The 22,955-nt window shown below is 41.0% G+C and overlaps 2 protein-coding genes across 4 annotated transcripts in view; both read left to right on the top strand.

Annotated features, from left to right (window-relative positions):
- LOC109890966 (extracellular sulfatase Sulf-2) overlaps nt 1-2,620 on the top strand; it is a 51,037-nt gene extending 48,417 nt beyond the window's left edge. For both annotated transcript variants that reach the window (XM_020483163.2, XM_031824966.1), the window contains 6 exons: nt 37-206; nt 441-583; nt 721-829; nt 1,618-1,651; nt 1,984-2,037; nt 2,395-2,620. In XM_020483163.2, the coding sequence (XP_020338752.1) occupies nt 37-206; nt 441-583; nt 721-829; nt 1,618-1,651; nt 1,984-2,037; nt 2,395-2,425 (541 nt within the window). In that variant the 3' untranslated portion in view covers nt 2,426-2,620. The remainder of the gene's footprint in view (nt 1-36; nt 207-440; nt 584-720; nt 830-1,617; nt 1,652-1,983; nt 2,038-2,394) is intronic.
- A 2,521-nt stretch (nt 2,621-5,141) lies between these two features.
- Nucleotides 5,142-22,955, top strand: part of LOC109891523 (rho GTPase-activating protein 39) — a 52,893-nt gene continuing 35,079 nt past the window's right edge. For both annotated transcript variants that reach the window (XM_031824965.1, XM_031824964.1), the window contains exon 1: nt 5,142-5,585. In XM_031824965.1, coding sequence (XP_031680825.1) covers nt 5,572-5,585 — 14 coding nt within the window. In that variant the 5' untranslated portion in view covers nt 5,142-5,571. The remainder of the gene's footprint in view (nt 5,586-22,955) is intronic.

Genomic DNA, 22,955 nt, shown 5'->3' with positions numbered 1-22,955 from the left:
TCTCTCTTTATATGTCCTCTTGTGGTGTGTCCTCAGCAAAATGCCCTCTAAGCAGAAGAAGCAGTGGCTGATGAAGGAGCAGAAACGTAGGAAGAAACTCCGTAAACTGCTCAAGAGGCTCCGCAACAACGACACCTGCAGCATGCCTGGTCTCACCTGTTTCACCCATGACAACCAGCACTGGCAGACTGCCCCCTTCTGGACAAGTATGGAATGACAGAATACAGACTAAAACAAATGCAGAACAATAGTAACAGTTAGAGTAAAAGTAAAGAGACATGGGATTCCTGAATTTTTACCACTCTGCTTCATCACTGCCACAAAATTATATATTGAATGATTAATTGTAAAGATCCAAAAATAAGATGAAGTAGGTGCGTTAAAACTGGCCATGTATCTTGTTTGAATAACTACGTCTGTCTCTGTCCATCCCCTGCCAGTGGGTCCATTCTGTGCTTGTACTAGCGCCAACAACAACACTTACTGGTGCCTCAGGACCATCAACGACACACACAACTTCATATTCTGCGAGTTCGCCACAGGTTTCATAGAGTATTTCGATCTGAACACTGACCCATACCAGGTATCTCTCTCTCTCTCTCCCGTTCTCTTGCTCACTTGCTCTCCCTCTCTCTTTTACATCTCACAAATGAGCTGTAGCCTCCTATTGTGATTTTTTACAGTGTTTGGTAACATATCCTGTCCTCTGATTGTCTATAGTTGATAAATGGGGTTAGCACCCTGGACCGTACTGCCCTCAACCAGATGCACCAGCAACTTATGGAACTGCGGAGCTGCAAAGGCCACAAGCAATGCAATCCAGAGACAGGTGAGTCAGAAAGACACACACACACATACAGTACCAGTTAAAAGTTTGGACACACCTACCCATTCAAGGGTTTTTCTTTATTTGTACTATTTTCTACATTGTAAAATAATAGTGAAGACATCAAAACTATTAAATAACACATATGGAATCATGTAGTAACCAAAAAAGTGTAAAAAATATGTATTATTAAATCTATTATTCTGCAATGTAGAAAATAGTCAAAATAAGGAAAACCCCTGAATGAGTAGGTGTGTCCAGACTTTTGACTGGTACAGTACATACATTGGGGCAAAAAAGTATTTAGTCAGCCACCAATTGTGCAAGTTCTCCCACTTAAAAAGATGAGAGAGGTCTGTAATTTTCATCATAGGTACACTTCTGAGGACACTAGAGGAGATCTGCATGGAGGAATGGGCCAAAATACCAGCAACAGTGTGTGAAAACCTTGTGAAGACTTACAGAAAACATTTGACCTCTGTCATTGCCAACAAAGGGTATATAACAAAATATTGAGATAAACTTTTGTTATTGACCAAATAATAATTTTCCACCATAATTTGCTAATAAATTCATTAAAAATCCTACAATGTGATTTTCAGGATTTTTTTCCCTCATTTTGTCTGTCATAGTTGAAGTGTACCTATGATGAAAATTACAAGCCTCTCTCATCTTTTTAAGTGGGAGAACTTGCACAATTGGTGGCTGACTAAATACTTTTTTTTGCCCCACTGTACATACACACAAACCACTGCTACTTCAATTCTTTAATAACATGATCTCTATTTCAGGTGGTAAAGACAGAAACTCTTTAAGTGAATACAGGTACTCTAATTTTTCAGGCTTTATGTCTTTTTGTCCTTTGGTGTCTGAATTGTACATTTTCCTGCATTTCCTGCATTGGGTAAATAATATAATGGAACACTTCTTTTAAGCAGATTATAAAGTCTCTGAGGTACTTCATAGGGATTGCACAAATTGTCACATTGTTGATTCTATTAATAAACAACTATTTAGGTGAATTCTAAAACGCAAGCATGAGAGTGTAGCAGCTTCTGTTCCTCATGTTGCAATGAATCCTAATGGCTTGTTTCCGCTGTTTGTGTGTGTGTTTCCCCCTCACGTACGTGTGCGTGTCCGCGCTGTACATTCTTCAGGCCAGTTCATCGTCGAAAGAGGCCAAAAGTGAAGAAGCCCTCTTCCAAATCCCTGTGAGTTTGTCATAACCCATCTGTTCCCTTCAGTTCAGCCAACCTCCCCCTCTTCATCCAGATTATCTTGCTTTGTCAGATGGCCCAGCAGCATGCTTTTCAACCTTCTCGTTTGAAGCTTTTCATGTAACTAATACTTACCTGCATTTCAATGTCATGCCCTTAAGGCTTAGATAGACCTACTTTTCAAAGTCAGTGGTGTTGTACTTATGAAGTGTCCTTTGTCTTTGGTATTTTCTGGTAATTTGTCTGAGTCGTCTTCTAGTTTTTTCTTATTAAAGTTGCTGGAACTACGATTATCAGCAATTTGTACGATTGAAACACTAATATATCTCCATCTATGTGTTGTTTATACAGAGGGCAGATTTGGGAAGGATGGGTTGGTTAACAACCTGTGTCCCACAACCCACCATATTGCAGTCTGCCAATAAAGGAGGACCAGAACTACTGGTGAACCTGAGGACTTTGTACAGACTTCATGGGAATGTAATCTGATCTACCATTATTGTGGGAGTTTATGGAGGACGATGCTGATCCTACATTAGCTGCAACTGATGCTCAGATCATCACCCAGCAAAGCAAATACTGAAACATCCAAGAAAATGAAAACTATAACCTCTCCTGTCTTCTCTCTTTCTTTCTTTTTCTCTCTCTCTCTCTCTCTCTCTCTCTCTCTCTCTCTCTCTCTCTCTCTCTCTCACACACACACACACACTCATTCACTCGCACAGGAATGTCCTCACCTCTCATCTCCCATCACACCAGTTGTCAGGACCGCCAAACTGAGTTGGAGACTGATCAGTTGAGTGGGGATACACTTCGAACCTATACTTTGACTTCCAACACTCGCCCTGTGTGAACAGTGAATGTGAGGTGTGTTTAATATTAGTCTCTCATAACCGCCTTAACATTGGGTACCAAGATTAGTTTAATGTCAATTCTGCTGCCACAACCTGAAATGTATCATCCCTTATGGCATTGTGCCACATCTGGGTTAAATCGTCCCCCCGTGGGAGTATGATGTCAGGCGATAACATCAAGTCAAGCTTTCGCCTCACTGCACAGCATGAAAGGTATTGTCCAGAACATGCTAGCACGCCTGAGGGGTATGCTACAAAGCAGTATAAAGGAGTTAGCCTGCTAACTTCCCTGAATATTCTGAAATAACTTCTTAGAAAGATAAGCTTGACATATGTATGGTCTAATTAACTTACCCATAAACACATATCTATGTTTAGCTTTCTTAATGAACCAGAAAATCAACTGTAAAATGACATCCACCAATTAAATGTATGCATTCTGCTGGTGTGAAGATGTTTGTTTGGTAGTCTCGTCTGTACCATTGCCTAGGGGTGGTGGGGTAGTGGTTAGAGAAGTCCTGGTTTGAAGTGAACAACTTTATCAAAGTTGAACCTGCTTTGTAGTATACCACTCTGGAACCTTCTCACTTCTTTTTGTTTGTGTTATGGCTACAGAATGGTTCCCCAGGACATTTACCCCATTATTTTGCAATATACATTATATTAACGTTGATGTCATGCGAGGATTCTTTACACCCCCCCAAGGATAATACAGGAGTGAGAACGACAACACACCAGACTGTATGGGGATGGAGCTGGTCAGGATATGAAAGACACATCACATCACCACCTTGCTTATCCCCCCTAGTTCACTTTAAACCAGGATGGGACTTCGCTAACCACTACCCCACCCTCCTAGACAATGGTACAGACGAGACTACCAAACAAGCATCTTCACACCAGCGGAATGTGTACATTTCATAAGTGGATGTCATTTTACTCCTTTGTATTGCTAATGCCACCTGCTAGATCCAATCATGTTAGTTTGTTCAGCTTGCTATACATGGTGCTATGATAACATTGCGAAAAATAATGACTTGCTGTACAATATGTATTTGAATGTATGTTGTGCAATTAATATAAATGTTTACAATATTTTTTATAATTCAGAAAAATAGGCAGACCTCTCTTTCGTGTTTGATATGAATTGACAAATATTACCTTTTAGAAAGAACGTAGCTTGATGAATTTTCCTAGCTCTGTATTTGTCCATTTGTCCTGTCTGGACATCTCTCTGAATTTCTCCTCTGCTCTCTCAAACCCCACTGTAGTTTGAAAATACTTATTTAAGATGAGAAAGCATTTAGAAAATATTCACTATGAAAAGAAGTCCATGTAAAATGACTCTGTTGTGCACAAGAGTAAACAAGTTACACAACAATGTAATGCATCTTGACATGCATATTAATTTATTGCCCTCATTTTTTGTGTTCTTTGTTTCTTAGCAGTGAGACTCCCATAGCAGAGTTTTGATTGTGAATAAAGTGTTGATTGCCCTCATGTCTGTTTACTACTTTAACCTTTAACCCTGCTATGTATTGGTCACCTCTCTGTTGTTGTCACTGCTTCAGTTATACATTAGTGGGGCTCTCAGGATGAGTGAGAACGTTCTGTGCTAAGAAACTCAACCAGCAGGTGTCTCTGTTCGCTTTCTTGTTGCTGACCCCGTGTCTTCCATCCAGTTCACTCTTTGACTGTGAGATCCTAATCAAACACTAGAACAGGGATGTGCAATTTTGATGTGGGTGGGGGACAAAAAAAATCTGAACTCATCTTGAGGGCCCTCAAATAATTTCTACACATTTTTGTCAAGGGATGTAGAAAACACATTTCTGTTTTAAAGCTAGTTTGCTGAAATTCTACACATTTTGCCATGAGAAAAGGTTGCAATTTTATAACTAATTTCACGTACTTTTTCAAGTTTTAGTGTTAATTTTGGGCAATTCTACAATACCCCCCCCCCCCCCCCCCCATACACACACACACACACACACACACACGAGTGGAGGCTGCTGAGGGAAGGACAGCTCATAATAGTGTCTGGAACAGAGCTAATGGAATGGCATCAAACACATGGAAACCATGTGATTGATGTATTTGCTACCGTTCCACTGATTCTGCTCCAGCCATTACCACAAGCCGTCCTCTCCAATGAAGGTGCCACCAACCTCCTGTGACACACACACGCACGCACGCACGCAAAAGGATTGGCGGGCCGCCAGTTGCCCATCCCTGCAGAACCAACAGCTAGTGGCCTGTTTATAATGTTAAGCCCTTAGGAACGCCTACACTTTAAATTCCCATGTGTGTGGGGGGGATGTATTTAGGACTCTCAAAAACTTCAATATTAAAGACGTGAAAATGAGACATAAATCTAAATCATCAACATTGGACCAAGAGTAGACTTAGAATTGTGTCGAATGTTCCGTCGGAGGTAGCCTTATGGCAATAGCAGGATGAGCGGGAAGCGCGTGGGTACGTCCTGGACTCGAATCGCGGGGTGACCCCCATCGTATGACTCACGTGCAGAGGCGGAGACTCCATATCTAAATCACTACTGGAGAGCTGTCTCTTTTTCAGACCGTCCAACGCGGTGGGAAAATTAACAAGAATAAGTCAACATTACATTATAATTTCAAGACCAAGGCAACTCAATGTTCACAATGTGAAGAAAATGTCCGGGATAAGGTAAGATAAATAATATGGGAAATTAAACCTAACGGGCAACATTTATAACAGAAATAACTTTAACTCAACCAGCACCGCATGATTTGTTTGGCGGACTATTTTGAATTTCGAGCACCGACTAACCACACTTAAGTGTAATTTACTTAACAGACGGATAGGCTACGATTGTTTCAATGTAGCCTAGGATCTTAAACATTTTACATTTAAGTTTAAAGTGTGTACTGTCTTATCCAATATCCCTGTGAAGATGAGGAATGGTGGAGGAAAGTGATATTGCAAGGTTATGGAACTAACTTTTATTATAGTGTACGTCTGTTGTCCTGTTTATACAGTTTTTAATGCTGAAAGATATTCAGATAATCGTTAAGAATACTAGTCACCAAAAACTTTCCCCCATGTTATCTGGTGGTTATTTGAGAGCTATAACTGATATGAATAACATATTTCAGTATCCTATTAGAGACAATTATTAGCCATTAATCTTGTTAAAAAAAATGCAAGTCAACATATTCACCCAACATCAAAGCATGATCGAAAATGTTGTCTATTAAGGAAGTATTTCCCATAGATGCTGTATCCTTTTGGGGAATATTTAGTTTGCCTTTTGAGTGTCATTTTAATTGTCAGTTCCCACTATGATTCATCTTTAACTGATTCGCAAATTGGCTTTACTGGCTCTTTAGTGTGGTTAACAGACCAATAACCAAGGCGGAAGACAAATGTTCCGTATCCCATTTGTTGCACCGCTGTTTCACTCATGTAGGTTAAGATGGCTGGTGCAGTTAGATTGACTTGGTTTATTCACACATTAATATTCTCCAACATCTGTCTCTATGCTTTAAGACAGATGTGAAGTTGCTCATTAAAACCCTTTAGCCTCTCTTCTGCTTTGATTTTGTTTTATGAAACAGATGGTTCAATGGAAATAAGTCTTCGCCACAAGCTCAAAGAAAGTCTTATGTGAATGTACTCAAAATTTTTTTACTTCCCAAAAAGTGAATTATTGATGAACATAAATTCAATTGTGTTTATGGATTTGAATGTGTTATTGGGTGTCACCGGTTTAAAGCGAGCATTTCTGAGATAATGTGTTTAGCCAACCCCCGCAGTCTCAACAGCCTTGATGTCTCCGTTTAGAGTGGTTCAAGGGGACATTCAAAACGTTTTTGATGGCTTTCATTCCCTCACTGGTGGTGTAACCATCAGACATATTAGTCACTCCAAGGTCCTCAGTAGCATGCTGTTTGCAAAAGATGCCATTTATATGGTCTGGAGTACTAGAGAGTATACATCTCACTATTTTACCTCTCCGTGTGCAGCTGGTGTTCCTATCCAACGTTTGGGTATTGGTGACAGCGTGAAATGGGGAGCATCTGTGTGGTGTTGGGTTCTGCATACACACTCACTTTTCAATCCATCCCACTCAATCTATCACACATTGTACAAGAGGAAAAATCCCCCCATTGATACACATTGCTAAATACTGCACAATTTATCACTTGCCCCCAATCCCCCCCTTCCCCAAAACAGATACATTTTGCCTTCCTGTACTTATGCTAAAAAGTTTATTCTATTCTACTGAGCCATTTACTTTATGTTCATATTTATATAGTTTATTTTTTCTTATTGTTGCGTTGTCCAGAAGGACCCTACAAGTAAGCATTTCGTTGGACGGTGTATACCATCTGTATCCCGTACATATGACTAATACAATGTAAAACCTCAAACATAACCGTCACAGGGATGTCCACTGACTCCTGGAGACTTTTGAAACTAAGTAATATGGGCAATTCCACAGTAACGGAATTACACTTTGACTGCAATATGTATGTTTTTGTGCGACCTGACCAAATTCACATAGAAATGTGAGTTATATATCTGTAATTATCATTGAATGCAAGCGGTAGATTTGTTCTGTGTATGCAATTTCTATGCTTCCCGTTCCTAAGTTTAGTTTTTGCGTTTTTTAGTTTTTTGTACACCAGCTTCAAACAGCTGAAAGTACAATGTACTTTATGTACGTTATGGAAAATGTATTTCAGTGGTTTAGATGGTACTATGATTCTCTACACTATCTTGTTTTCTCACAAATGGAAAATAGGCAAACTATTCAACATTTTGCAACCCGGAAATGGCAGAGCAATGTTAAAAATATATATATTTTTTAAAACTTTTTTTTATTTTTAGAGATGCTAATTTTGGTAATGGAATTCAAGCAAAGTCTCCCTCAGGTTTTTATGCGATATCTGCAGAAAAAATGGAGTGTCAGATATGACATGGCACCTTGAGTTTAAAAATATCTCTTAGTTATTGATCGAGACAGTGGTGTAGTGGTGCCTGGAGAAGTGGGTATACTTTAATTTTGGCCAAAAAATTCGAATGGCCTGCCCTGACGAAGGAAAGGCGCCCTGAGTGAAAAATTCTATGAGAAACAGTGACATACACTCTGAATGATTTAAAATGATAAATCCCATATTGGTCTTTCAGTCAGGCCAACTCAAGCTGTACTGTGCAAAAGGCTAATAGTATTTTTATATCGACTTGCTCATTATGCATTCTCCTGTTCTATTGGTTTTCTTTCAACTTTATTTCGTTGTCTATCACCCAAATGCATTATCTACTCATATTAACAACCCATGATAGTTAATGCGTCTTTAAATCCTCCCTCTTTCTAATGGATATTTCCATCTCTGTCCATGAATCTGCTTGCATGTGTGCTGTTCATTTTAGAATGTTTTTTTCCCCGCAATTTGCATTTTGCTATTCACACATAGGCCTACCTCCATGTGTACATTGCTGCGCCTAAAATGTGAAGAACTAATCGTTTATCAAAAATTTAAGCTAAACATTGATGGCAGTAAAATAACTATAACAAATTGATAGATCTACCATTCATTTTTACTTCTGTGAACTTTCCATAATTTCATTAGAAAATATCTTGTGGGTTTTTGGTAACGGAGTTACAAAGCAGGAGGCAACAATTTCTCCTAAACGAAATATAAGTGTTTATATTAGTTGGCAGAGGTCTTTACATCAACATTATTGTGTTTTGATGTATTTCTAATACTTTTTAAGACTTTTGCGAGGGAGGCGTTAATGTGAAAAGGTAGGAACTAAAGTGTTGATAAGTGTTTCCTAGGGGACTGTAAAATCTTTGTCTACCTTAAATGTTTTCGCTCAGCTACTTCATGTAGCGAACATATTTCTCTTTGATTTGAAGATACTGTTGCACAAACAACATGCTGATTGAGGTCTACACAATCACTGGTATTATCAAGCTGTATAGCTAATTACATTTGCTTTGACTCAGTACATTTATTAGCTAGCGATTAGCATTAGCGGCTAACTTGCTAAGAAAATGTAAACTAGCTGTTTGCAGATGTAAGAAACACAAATGAATAGTATTATTATATAATGCTAGTGAATTTATATTAAGAAGCACAGTGAAGATAGCATCGTTGTCAAAATAGCATCGTTGTCATCAACGTTGTTGCAACGCCATACAACACTCCTTCTGTGGCCTCCAACTGCTCTTAAACGCTAGTAAAACCAAATGCATGCTTTTCAACCGTTCGCTGCCTGCACCCGAACGCCCGACTAGCATCACCACCCTGGATGCTTCCCTGGATGGTTCCAACCTAGAATATGTGGACATCTATAAGTACCTAGGTGTCTGGCTAGACTGTAAACTCTCCTTTCAGACTCATATCAAACATCTCCAATCTAAAATCAAATCTAGAGTCGGCTTTCTATTCCACAACAAAGCCTCCTTCACTCACGCTCCAAACTTACCCTAGTAAAACTGACTATCCTACCGATCCTCGACTTCGGCGACGTCATCTACAAAATAGCTTCCAATACTCTACTCAGCAAACTGGATGCAGTTTATCACAGTGCCATCCGTTTTGTTACTAAAGCACCTTATACCACCCACCACTGCGACCTGTATGCTCTAGTCGGCTGGCCCTCGCTACATATTCGTCGCCAGACCCACTGGCTCCAGGTTATCTACAAGTCCATGCTAGGTAAAGCTCCACCTTATCTCAGTTCACTGGTCACGATGGCAACACCCACCCGTAGCACGCGCTCCAGTAGGTGTATCTCACTGATCATCCCTAAAGCCAACACCTCATTTGGCCACCTTTCGTTCCAGTTCTCTGCTGCCTGTGACTGGAACGAATTGCAAAAATCGCTGAAGTTGGAGACTTTTATCACCAACTTCAAACATCTGCTATCTGAGCAGCTAACCAATCGCTGCAGCTGTACATAGTCTATCGGTAAATAGCCCACCCGATTTACCTACCTCATCCCCATACTGTTTATATTTATTTACTTTTCTGCTCTTTTGCACACCAGTATCTCTACCTGTACATGACCATCTGATCATTTATCACTCCAGTGTTAATCTGCAAAATTGTAATTATTCACCTACCTCCTCATGCCTTTTGCACACAATGTATATACTCTCTTTTTTTTTCTTTTTTTCTACTGTGTTATTGACTTGTTAATTGTTTACTCCATGTGTAACTCTGTGTGGTCTGTTCACACTGCTATGCTTTATCTTGGCCAGGTCGCAGTTATAAATGAGACCTTGTTCTCAACTAGCCTACCTGGTTAAATAAAGGTTAATTAAAATAAAATGTTCTGCATTAACCATGCAGACTGAAGGCAAGTGTCTTATGGTCAAGGAACAACATGCGCTCCTTGAGTGACAAGGGGCAGGGCTAGGTCTTTGTGGAAAGAGGCAGCAAGAGATGACTGAAGTAGCAAAGTAAACTATAAAAATGGACGTTACACACGGCTTATCACATTTCAATAAACCAAACATTCAAATACCTTTTTATAGAAGGCAAATTCAAATTGAAACATCCATACCTGTATATCATTAGATATGGTATATTGCCCAGCCCTAGTTTATTGTAACAAATCCCAGAAGTGTGCTCGCAGAATGGCAAGAACCTGCGTCTTGGAAGAGAGGAAAGTTTAACACAAAAACAATTTGCCTCACTGTCTGCTCTTTCTGAGCTAAACATAGTTCCAAAAACAACTCTCACATTGGGGTGGACTGAAAAACTCCCTTATTAACAAGAATTCTTGTTGGAGAGGGCCTAAATATAGTCTAGCTAATTAACCTTACTTTTAAAATGTCTAAATACTTTTAGCGGGTCAGAGTAGGATATGATTGTGAGCTCCTGAGATGCCTCACAATAGGATGTTGTCCCTCTGTTTACTCTGTAGACTCACAATGGTCTACAGACAAAGGAGGACAGGACACTGCATTCCTCTAGCAAGGTTACCCCAGTGCAAACCAGCCAGCCAGGCCTTTTGGGAGAAACATGACAATGTGAAGGCAGGATCTCCGTCACACAACCAATGGCTTTGATGATGGATGTGTTGGATTGGGCCGTTAAGGGCTAGTCCGATGTATTATGTCTCGTTGTTCTACGGTGCTGATTGTTCATTTTCTGTAGAGATTGGTTAAAACGTTAGGATGAAAGAACGTGATAATTCATTAACACTCATTCACCCTTCTGTGATTCTCTTTGGCTTTTACCAAGGTGATGGAGCTCTATTTTTTTCCCCATCAAATATGTGTGCCCCGTCCCAATTCAACCTCTGACATTTGGAATCCTTCTTAGACAGAGCTAAAGGACTGGCTTAACTTTCTGACCTCAGCTGTGGTAAACATGGTTTAGTTTTTTTAAGTGCTCATGTTCCTTGCATTAGGGTTACATTGGGACTACCAGTCCAAAAGTTACAGATGGTAATGATTTAGAGACCAGACCTTCACCTGCATCCTCAGGTTTTTAGGTAATAAAAGGAAGTTTGAGATCATCACTGAGTAGTCAGGTACTAACAGTTGTGTTTCCTATTGTTAAATGTGTTGGAGGATGTCTTCATGTTTGATTGGAGCAACTCATTCCATTCCCAGCCCTCTGTAATTCTGTGGTGATTAGAATTATGTTAATCGAATTCTCCACCCTGGTCCCCTAGAGAGGACATTATCCTTCCTGGCCGTCTCATTCCTGGAGTCTCAGTGCAAACGTTAACAGCATAACTAGTCTGTGTGCTAAGTTGTCCGCATGCTTCCCATCCGAAACAGTTCAGAATAGTTTGTGCATATATTATGACGTCATTTTGTAACATTTTGTTTGTTTTGGATTTCGGCAAGGCATTTTCTCGAAGCAAGCCGAAGTTCGGAGGCGAAGTCTACGCCCCTTCATCGGTCATTGGTCAACAGTAGGGATTATTCAATGAAGTGTTGTCATTCAATGGTAGACGACTCGTTTTGATGCACATTTTTTCACTTGAGAAATACTGCTCCAAACATCTTATTTAGAAATAAAATTGTGCAACTAACATCTCCTCGGCAAAAACGTTAAAATAAAAAACAACTCAAGAAATCTATCTTAGTTTACTTCTGACTGTTTTGAGGAAGGCTACAGCATCTCAAGATGATCCGACGCATGCGGAAGCCTTTAGTCTGATCCAGAACCTGCATGGCATGAGTAGCCCATTTCCCCAGGGGGGGGGGGGGGGGATCACCCAGATGGATGCCTCTTTCCTGTGTGGCTCACTTGGCCACCTCTGACCCCCCTCTCACCCTGTAACTCGGCCCTGATTTAGACACTGGGGTTGTGGTCATGTTGGCAGGAGATGGGGAACAGAGACCGCAGGCGCAACTCAAAATGCAGTTACATACAGAGACTGTCCAACTACATAGTTAAACAAGAACATTGAATGCAAAGGGTGTTGTTGGACTATTAACCTCAGCCATCTGCTTGGACAACTCCTTATGGACTTTTAAAAAAATAATCTCAGCCCTAAATGTTGGTTTATGTCCTCATTTGTTACATTTTACCTCAGATAATCTGATGATAAGGAATGGACAAAGAAATAACAAACCTTAATCAGAGTTGCATCCTAATCGGTTCATTTATCTCCATATTTGTTTGGACAAGTGACTCCATTATTCCTGGTATTGACTGACATTGAGTCGTGTATTTTGTAAACACCCTGTACTCTGTCTCTATGTCCCACATGCTCACTCTCGTCCAGAGGCCGTCTGACCTGATAGTGCTCATTTGTTTGAGGTTGGGAGGAGGAATAGAGGAGGCCTGTAGGGGGTAAAGGGGGCTGTTGTTGGTCAGGCTTGCCCCCTATAAAATAGGATTTATTGTGGTTTGACCCTGCTGCTGTCTCATGTCTCAGAGAGACAGTCACTGGACCTGTCCTGCTGGGCTATGAGGGGCCGGAAGTTCCCAGCATTAATTTAGTGGTAGGAAGAGCGGGATGGTGGGCGAAGACCAAGACAAAAGCCTCCATACAGCCACCATAGAGCACTGTTTCTTAGTTATTTTGGAGGCGAGGCCCAAAGTAAGCCTGTGAAGGTGGCCTGCCAACATTCAAATATTCCACATCTAAACCAATAGGAAGGTCTTGTTTAATCTTGACTCGCACACAGAGAGAGTTTGTTGCAGGGGCATTGGGTTGAGAGTGGGACCCTTGTATGGATTGGGAAAGAGTATATCCTATCTGGTAATGTAAAACTGTAAGTTGGAAATAATATTGGAAAATCAATCAATTTTCAAGGGCCACCTTGTCAACTCAAAAATGTAGTCTTAATCCCAGGGCAGGAGAAGTGCAAACTGTTCATGATTTGGATTATCGCAGCTGTTGATGGAGGTCACCCCAAATCTCCTAAACATGTCCCAAGCTCCACCCACTGTACTCCGATGGAGGGCTTTGATTGGCTGGCGGCCCTTGTGGGAATGGTAATAGAGACAGTTCTAGTTGAATGAAGTCTGGTTGCTGATCTGACAATAGAGCCCATTGTCCATGGCCATCAGGCATTAGCATAGGGTACACTGCATACGCATTGTAATGCATATGATTGACTCATGGCTCAGGTTTTTATTATTTCACAAGACACCCTCTGGGTTTATGTAACACTAGAAACCTCTCAGAAGACAAACAAGTTATGATACAAGTTATGATATTCTTGAACTGTTGATTTAAATTTATTTTTATTTTTATTTTATTTCATAATTGTTTTGGTGCAGAGACACAGGGAATTTCCCTTTCTACACTTCTGAAGATGAACTGACAGCTATTATGTAGAGGGCAAAAAGCAAGCTGCGGAATGTCCACTTTGAGCTGAACCATTGATTTTGAACAGACAGAACCCAGCTTCAAATATGACACACCTTATGGCTCCCAGACAGTCAGGTTTGGAGGTGTGCAGTGTCACTCACAGGTGATACTAGAGTGATAAAGGTCACTTAATAGCAAACCGGTGTTTTATATTCCCTCACCAAGGAATTTGTGCATTTTATGCTGGGGCTACCCAGTCATCATGACCCTTGTGGAGGTGACCCTGCAAGGTGGCAGCTTGTATAGTACAGGCTCCTGTTCTCTCCCTGCTAGCCATGCAGAATGTGGCCGTAGGGTTGCTGGCTGGGGCTTAAAGTTCTTTACCTATCTGCCCCTCCTTGGCAACCTGCCCTCCCAGCCTGCCTGTCTCCTGTGCAGTGGTGTAATGTACATAAGTAAAAATTCTTGAAAGTACTACTTAAGTCATTTTTGGGGGGTATCTGTACTTTACTATTTATATTTTTGACAACCGCATCTGATCTGGCGGACTGACTAAACACAAATGCTTTGTTTGTAAATTATGCCTAAGTGTTGGAGTGTGCCCCTGGCTATCCATACATTAAAAAAATTAAATAAAAACATCCTGCCATCTGGTTTGCTTAATATAAGGAATTTGAAATTATACTTTTACTTTTGATACTTAAGTATATTTTAGCAATTACATTTACTTTTGATACTTAAGTATATTTAAAAGCAAATAGTTTTAGACTTTTACTCAAGTAGTATTTTACTGGGGGATGTTTACTTGAGTCATTTTCTATTAAGGTGTCTTTTTTAAATTTTTAAATTTAATTGAACCAGGTAGGCCAGTCGAGAACAAGTTCTCATTTACAACTGTGACCTAGACAAGACAAAGCAAAGCAGTGCGACAAAAACAACAGAATTACACATAAACAAACGTACAGTCAATAACAGAATAGAAAAATCTGTATACAGTGTGTGCAAATGAAGTAAGGAGGTGAGGCAATAAATAGGCCATAGTGGCGAAGTAACTACAATTTATCAATTTACATTGGAGTGATAGATGTGTAGATGAGGATGTGCAAGTATAAATAATAGTGTGCAAAAGAGCAGAAAAACAAATATGGGGATGAGGTAGGTAGTTGGTAGGATTTAAAAAATATTTTTTACAGATGGTCTATGTACAGCTGAAGCGATCGGTAAGCTGCTCTGACAGCTGAAGCTTAAAGTTAATGAGGGAGATATGTCTCCAACTTCATTCAGTGATTTTCGCAATTCGTTCCAGTCATTGGCAGCAGAGAACTGAAAGGAAAGGCGGCCAAAGGAGGTGTTGGTTTTACGGATGACCAGTAAAATATACCTGCTGAAGCGTGTGCTAGGGATGGGTGTTGCTATGTTGACCAGTGATCTGAGATAAGGCGGCGCTTTACCTAGCAAGACTTATAGAAGACCCAGAGCCAGTGGGTTTGGCAACGGATATGAAGCGAGAACCAGCATACGTGAGCATACAGGTTGCAGTGGCACTGTGATAGACTACATCCAATTTGCTGAGTAGAGTGTTGGAGGCTATTTTGTAAATGACATCGCCGAAGTCAAGGATCGGTAGGATAGTCAGTCAGTATGTTTGGCAGCATGAGTGAAGGAAGCCTGTTGCGAAATAGGAATCCGATTCTAGATTTAATTTCGGATTGGAGATGCCTAATATGAGTCTGGAAGGAGAGTTTACAGTCTAGCCAGACACCTAGGTATTTATAGTTGTCCACATATTCTAAGTCAGAACCGTCCAGAGTTATTTTTACTCAAGTATAACAATTGGGTACTTTTTCCACCACTGCTCCTGTGCTTTATTTGATCTCTTAACACAAAGCCAGCTTTATCATGCCTGCCATATCCTCCATAAAAAAGTACCCCACACTGGCCCCCAGTGTTCAGGATGTGTGAGGAATGAACATGAACAACTGGGGGGGGGTTGACAACCTTTTGGAGAAGTGATCAGCAATGGTCCTGTCATGCTGATGTAGGCTACTTCAGAAAGAAAGACACCAGAACCTTTTTTCAAAAACAATTGAAGCACACCTATACGACCACAAAAACAGTCCATAACCCAGAGACATCCGACCAAATGCTTCCTAGTCTGAGGATTCCACGACTCCATTAAAGTCACCATCGCATGAGCTCCTTTCCCGGTCCCACGAGGGAAACCCTATGCCCCAATGGCTAGGGACAGATCCCATACTTCATTAATCTCCTCACCACAATTACCTTTATCCTCAGGGCACTCCTGCAGTGGGGAAGAAGTTTAACAGGCTTCTTAGCACTACAGTAGAATCAATGGCAAATAAACCCATTCACATTCTAAAGGGGCAGACAGTATGCAGCCTTCAGGGCCTGATATAAAGCACATTGCTGTTAGGCCTACAGATGTAATGAAGCACAAGGTTTTAATCCTCCCATTTATTGTGTTGCCAATGAGGAGAATTGGTGGGACGGTTGGAATTAGAGTTGAAAAACAATAGAAGCAAAGAATGTGTGTGACAGGTGCAGGGCTGTTCTATGTCATCTGAAACATGTGCACTCTCTCCTCTCCTTCTGATTGTTCTCTCAAGCCTGGATGTGGGTTCCTCCCTGTGTCTGTCCAGTACAATGGTGACCCAATACTCTGTATCCTATTCCTAATTCAGAAAATGTGTGGCTAGTAGTCTTCAATGGTATGCCGTATACCGGGGTATTTGGAAATGGCCACAAGGATAGTTTTTCAATACCATTTAAACTACTACTTTGAAGTTTTATTTTTTATACATTTGAATATTTGTAGCTACTTTTTAGTACATGCCTGCAGTCAACTTGTGCAATATGTTAGGAGATAAAGCGCAACGTGTTCATTTCACCTGTCACATTATTTTACATTTTGAAGCTTATCGGTAGTCCCCAGTCACATGTAGTTAGTTTACAAGCACACAACCACGAGAGACCAGAGCCTTGTGAGTCACTCACTGTTTGATATCTTAGAACTCTTAAGTTAACTGTCTAAAATGTGCTAAATGCTGTGCAGTTATCCATTTGGTTTACTAACTTCTTAGCTAGCTAAGTGGTTAGCTTCTTGCAATCAAGCTCCTCTTGGTAACAACAGCAGAGAATTCCCTCCTTGATCAAAAGCCAATATTTGTTTTGTGCATGCAGCAAACTTTGAGTAACATTTTTGAGATACTTGTATACCTTTTATGAGCTGGGATGTCTGTCCTTGGAAATAGTTTGTCATTAACATTTAGCTAGCATTTGCTATGGGATTGCATGGGATTGCATTGCTTAAAATAGCGCTCCTTGTGTTCAGTGCTGGTATTACTGAATATCCCAGGATAGAACAAGGTCGGTATGACAACCTGGATACCGTCCAAGCCTAGTGGCTAGGTGTTAGAACTTTAATCAAACATCACTCTAAATGTAGTAAATGGCCATAAGCCTACACCTGACATCCATACATACATCATCTTGGTTTACTTAAGCTGTTAGCTCCCTTGTGTTCATTGCAGATACATTGATATGCTGTGTGTTCTGGGGGCCCCTAACTCTAGCATACACTATACACTAAAGGGGACATGCTACAGTCTGAATTACACACTGCTAATTCGGGGTGTGAACGTTTAAACAAAATTGGGACGTTAATGTTAATCTTAATCAGAAAAACTTTCTTCCACAAAATTCCAGTGCAGTTACCAGGGAACTACCACAAGCAGGTCCCGATCATCATCACTAAGGGAAAAATACAAATAAAATAAAAAACTAACGCAACAATTCTGTAATGGTAGGAGATATGCATCTTTCAAATTATTTGCCACGAATATAAAGCGCTTGCACAGTATCGGCATGTTGGAAAAATGGCAGAGAAATGCAGTGAACAGACAGCTCTACCCTGAGTTAGTACAGTTTCGAGTCGGCTGCTGCGCTGGGATTTTAGCTGACCCAACATTACAACCTATTGGTGCCAGCGATTAGTGTTTTGGAAACATGCTAAAGTATGGACTGACTGCTAGAAACATGTCTACAACTTCATCAGCAAGCTGTCAAACTATCGTAATTATAAACTACATACTGTTTATCGGTGCACTGCCTAACATTCTTAGACATTCCATCCCTGTGTTTCTCAGTGAAGCTAGCTAACTTTCTCACTGTCTAGCAGAGTATATGCTGTCTGCCCCAGTGCCTGTATTTTAATAGTGAGTAAGTCATGCACAAGACATGTCATGGGAGACACTGTGCGCAAATGGATATTGATTTTGGAATATTGATGTGGCAGTTGGGACATCAGGTGCACATCATCTCAATGTTAATTTTCGCCAAATCTCTTGAAGACTCGAGTGGCAACTTGCTTATGGGCCAAGTGTTCGCTTTGAGATTCAGTATATAGAACTTCATTGCCCACTAGCGATCCTATGCAATAGGACCACCATACGCAATAGGATCATATTCTGCATTGTTCACATGACAATTTCTGTTTTTGTTATTGTCTTAATAAAGGAAAACCAATAAAAAAAAAGGGCAGTTTAAGCATTTAAGATAAATTGTCAATTTGTTATCACATCCCTACTGCTAATGGGGCTACTGTCGAGTACAGCACACTGTCTGTCTTTACAACACATTATGTTTTACAATATTTGGATAAGCAGGTTGCCTGGCAGCTATGCTGTATAGACTTTGAACGTAACACATAATCAAACAGAAGGTGGCCTTTTTCTTTTGAGGTGTATGCCGCTGCTCGCACGACTGGGCTGGATGGCTTATAGAAGAAGGTTTGTTGTCTTTATATTGTCTGATTCCAGCCTCTGACACATTTCCAAAGGACCTCAGTAACCTGTTTTGCAAGGTGAGTAAGGAGGATTTTAACTCTGAATTTAGCTGAGTTTGTTATTTATAAAACCAGTATCTGAGCAGAAAGAATATTTTATGTCTTCAGATAGGAAATAGTAGGTCTGTAAATACACTCAGGCTGACTTAGTTTGGCATTGGTGGATGGAGTGCTAGGTTAGCTAAATGACAGCCCATGTTTGAAACATCAGCCTGGGCTGGTACTCAGGAGACAGGGCAGAGTCTCCCTGAATAACCTGTTGTTAGGCGAGGTTAGATGTTGGTTTACGAGGGCAGTAAACGTTAAATGGCTGTTTTAAGTTGGTCACTGATGGATTTAGTCCTATTTCCAATGAATTTAGATATACACATGCAGTTATTCCCCATTGGTTTAGATTTCTGTTCTTCAGCCTTTAGACCATCTGTCTTTACATCAACTTGTATGTCTCCTGTTAGAGACAGTGTTCTATACAGGGCTATAGTCTCCTGTCTCTTCACTTCATTGTGGCTGAGGTACTTGGAGGAAAACCTTTTTTTTCACAATAGTTTATCTTTGAGGGAATCGATTTGAGCTATACTGGAATTTGAATTTGATTGAAAGCCAAAACTAAACAATGACAGAACTGTGTTGCCCTATTTTCAGACAATGCAATGTCCACTCCTATGTTTTTCACTGCTGGGAAAACTGTCATCTATACTTTGGGTTGTTTTAAAACAATGGAGCAGATTCCATGAGTAGAATGCTGTTCTGCCTTCTCGGGAAATGCCATTCAACATCAAGTTATTTTGGGCCAACTGTAAATTGTGGGTTGTGGATGAAGTTATTATTGAGAATGAGACGTCTGACACATAGTGGCTAGGAGAAACAGGATGGAGGAGAGAGTGTGCGTATGTTTATGTTGGTCTTGTTGCAATGCTCTGTCGTGTTTTCTGTTTGGGGAGGTGTTTTTGAGTATTTTTTTTGTCATTCTAGAATAACCACTTGGTGCATAGACGTCTCCTTGACCCAGATTGGAGATAAAGAGCCCGTGTGCCTTCCATGGAGAGAGTGTGAATGTGTTATCAGATCTAGAAAATAATAAGAACCAAACACCAGTATTAGGATATATGTTGCCATTTTATCTTAAGCACTGTCTTACCTGTGGCATAGTAGGTGTATTATGTCTATGCTTCACATATTTCAATAAGCATTTTTCTACAGCTGGTCATGCTTTACACCTGGCTAGCCCTATCCCGGTCAACTGCACTGTACCCTGCCTTCCCCATTTCTCCTTCTCCCAAATCCACTCAGCTGATGTTCTGAGAGAGCTGCAAAATCTGGACCCCTACAAATCAGCTGGGCTAGACAATCTGGACCCTTTCTTTCTAAAATTATCTGCCGAAATTGTTGCAACCCCTATTACTAGCCTGTTCAACCTCTCTTTCGTGTCGTCTGAGATTCCCAAAGATTGGAAAGCAGCTGCGGTCATCCCCCTCTTCAAAGGGGGGAACACTCTTGACCCAAACTGCTACAGACCTATATCTATCCTACCCTGCCTTTCTAAGGTCTTCGAAAGCCAAGTCAACAAACAGATTACCGACCATTTCGAATCCCACCGCAATCTGGTTTCAGAGCTGGTCATGGGTGCACCTCAGCCACGCTCAAGGTCCTAAACGATATCTTAATTAACCGCCATTGATAAGAAACAATACTGTGCGGCTGTATTAATTGACCTGGCCAAGGCTTTCGACTCTGTCAATCACCACATCCTCATCGGCAGACTCGGTAGCCTTGGTTTCTCAAATGATTTCCTCGCCTGGTTCACCAACTACTTCTCTGATAGAGTTCAGTGTGTCAAATCGGAGGGCCTGTTGTCCGGGCCTCTGGCAGTCTCTATGGGGGTGCCACAAGGTTCAATTCTTGGGCCGACTCTCTTCTCTGTATACATCAATGATGTCGCTCTTGCTGATGGTGAGTCTCTGATCCACCTCTACGCAGACGACACCATTCTGTATACTTCTGGCCCTTCTTTGGACACTGTGTTAACAACCCTCCAGACGAGCTTCAATGCCATACAACTCTCCTTCTGTGGCCTCCAACTGCTCTTAAATACAAGTAAAACTAAATGCATATTCTTCAACCGATCGCTGCCTGCACCTGCTCGCCCGTCCAGCATCACTACTCTGGACGGTTCTGACTTAGAATATGTGGACAACTACAAATACCTAGGTGTCTGATTAGACTGTAAGCTCTCCTTCCAGACTCACATCAAACATCTCCAATCCAAAGTTAAATCTAGAATTGGCTTCCTATTTCGCAGCAAAGCATCCTTCACTCATGCTGCCAAACATACCCTCGTAAAACTGACCATCCTACCGATCCTCGACTTTGGCGATGTCATTTACAAAATAGCCTCCAATACCCTACTCAATAAATTGGATGCGGTCTATCACAGTGCCATCTGTTTTGTCACCAAATCCCCATGTACTACCCACCACTGAGACCTGTACCCTCTTGTTGGCTGGCCCTCGCTTCGTACTCGTCGCCAAACCCACTGGCTCCAGGTCATCTACAAGACCCTGCTAGGTAAAGACCCCCTTATCTCATTTTATTAGATATACTGTAAGGAGTAGACATGCTCCAGATACGCATTTCCTTATTTCATATACAGAGCTGTAATGGGACAGTTTCTACATGCATCCAATCCGGACCTCAAATCTCCCTGCTACCGTATGAGTCCAGGGAGATCACTGGGGTGAGATAAGTTCCCCTGATGCGCTTGCTCCAGCTTACATATTTGTAGAATATTATAACTCCTGAAAGAGTTATAATATTCTCAACAAAAAAAGCATTTCAATAGATATCCTTACATACGTAATATTCCTCCTCGTACTGTATGTCTGATCAAAAATGGGCTAAATCCAAATTATGAAATGTCTAGAGCCCAAATTATTTGACCTGTTCAGGCACTGGAAATCATTCTGCTTCTTTACATGACGTTGACATATCTGAGCATACATTTGCACCAAATTCAGTAGTAGGCTATACAAGGCATGGAAAGGCAAACATTTTTATTTCTGTAAAAAAATTAAAAAATGCAATCACAAATTGTCCTTATTTAGCATATCAAGATCCTGATGTGGCCGTCACTCAAGAGCATATACTATGTAGACCTACTGTCAGTTCATTTTTTTATTTAACCTTTATTTAACAAGGCAAGTCAGTTAAGAACAAATTCTTATTTACAATGAAGGCCTTCACGGGCCAAACCCTATCCCGGACGATGCTGGGCCAATTGTGGGCCGCCCTATGGGACTCCCAATCACGGCCGGTTGTGATACAGCCTGGAATCGAACCACGGTCTGTAGTGACGCCTCTAGCACTGAGATGCAGTGCCTTAGACCGCTGCGCCGGGATCCCTAACCGGCCGTGATTTGTCATCATATAGAGAAAATAAGATGTTCACATAGGCCTGCCTCCGGATATCTAATGAGCACATCCTGCCGTAGGAAATGCCCATGAGTAATCCCAATATCATATGTCTAAAAGACACATGTGGATTCAGAATTTGTCAGGATATGGTGCATATCCACAAAACTCAATATGTATTGGAAATTATCTGTATTCTCTAGAATATCAAAAACGTGTCATGTGAAGATATCCCCTGATATGGGCCCTTTTTGCCCAGTGATTTTCTATTGAGTATGCCAACTGCATACTCACACTTCTAACTCAGCGACTGGCTCTAGTGGAACAGATTCGTTTGACCATCGAGTAACACTGTAACAGTTCAACCCTATCTCACCAACCATTTGAAAGAGGGTCGATCTCTGCTCTGCACAGTGAACTTGAGTGGCTGGGCGATGTTACACATCACATAGTTAGATATCGGGGAGGGTGTTGATCTTGTATAAGAGTTCCCAGAATACATCTTCCAAGAATTCCAATACCTGACCGCCAGTCCATCTTCCTGCTTATCAGCGGCTGTCAGCGAGATGCTGGTTCCACTTTGTATCCTACTGTTTATTTACCCTGGTGGAAAGTCCATTATGCATCCCCTGTACCCCACGCTGCTCCTACACATCTAACTATGGCCTATGCACATGACCTTTAACGCCCGGTTTCCTGTCAGCACGTTTACATGGTGGTGTCTTATGTACGTGTTCACAACATCTCTCCGCTGCTGTGTTTTCTCTTTCCGATTTTTTTTCTCTCTCATTACAATAATGTAATGCCAAAAACGTGACTTTGACAGGGTTGAATCCAAAGTGAAGTGCTCTGTTTTAGGGCTGGGAATTGCCAGGGACCTCACATTGCGATATTGTCACGATACGTACGTGCCGATACTATTTTTTTTATTGCGATTCGATGTTCCAAGCACATTGCTCACCATGTCTGCTGCAGAGGGGAAGAGAGCCATAAGAAAACAAATT

Source organism: Oncorhynchus kisutch, linkage group LG5, assembly GCF_002021735.2.
Source record: "Oncorhynchus kisutch isolate 150728-3 linkage group LG5, Okis_V2, whole genome shotgun sequence".
NCBI classification, from domain to species: Eukaryota; Metazoa; Chordata; class Actinopteri; order Salmoniformes; family Salmonidae; genus Oncorhynchus; species Oncorhynchus kisutch.
Note: the sequence above shows the minus strand (reverse complement) of the source record. Positions and strands in the feature narration are given on the sequence as shown.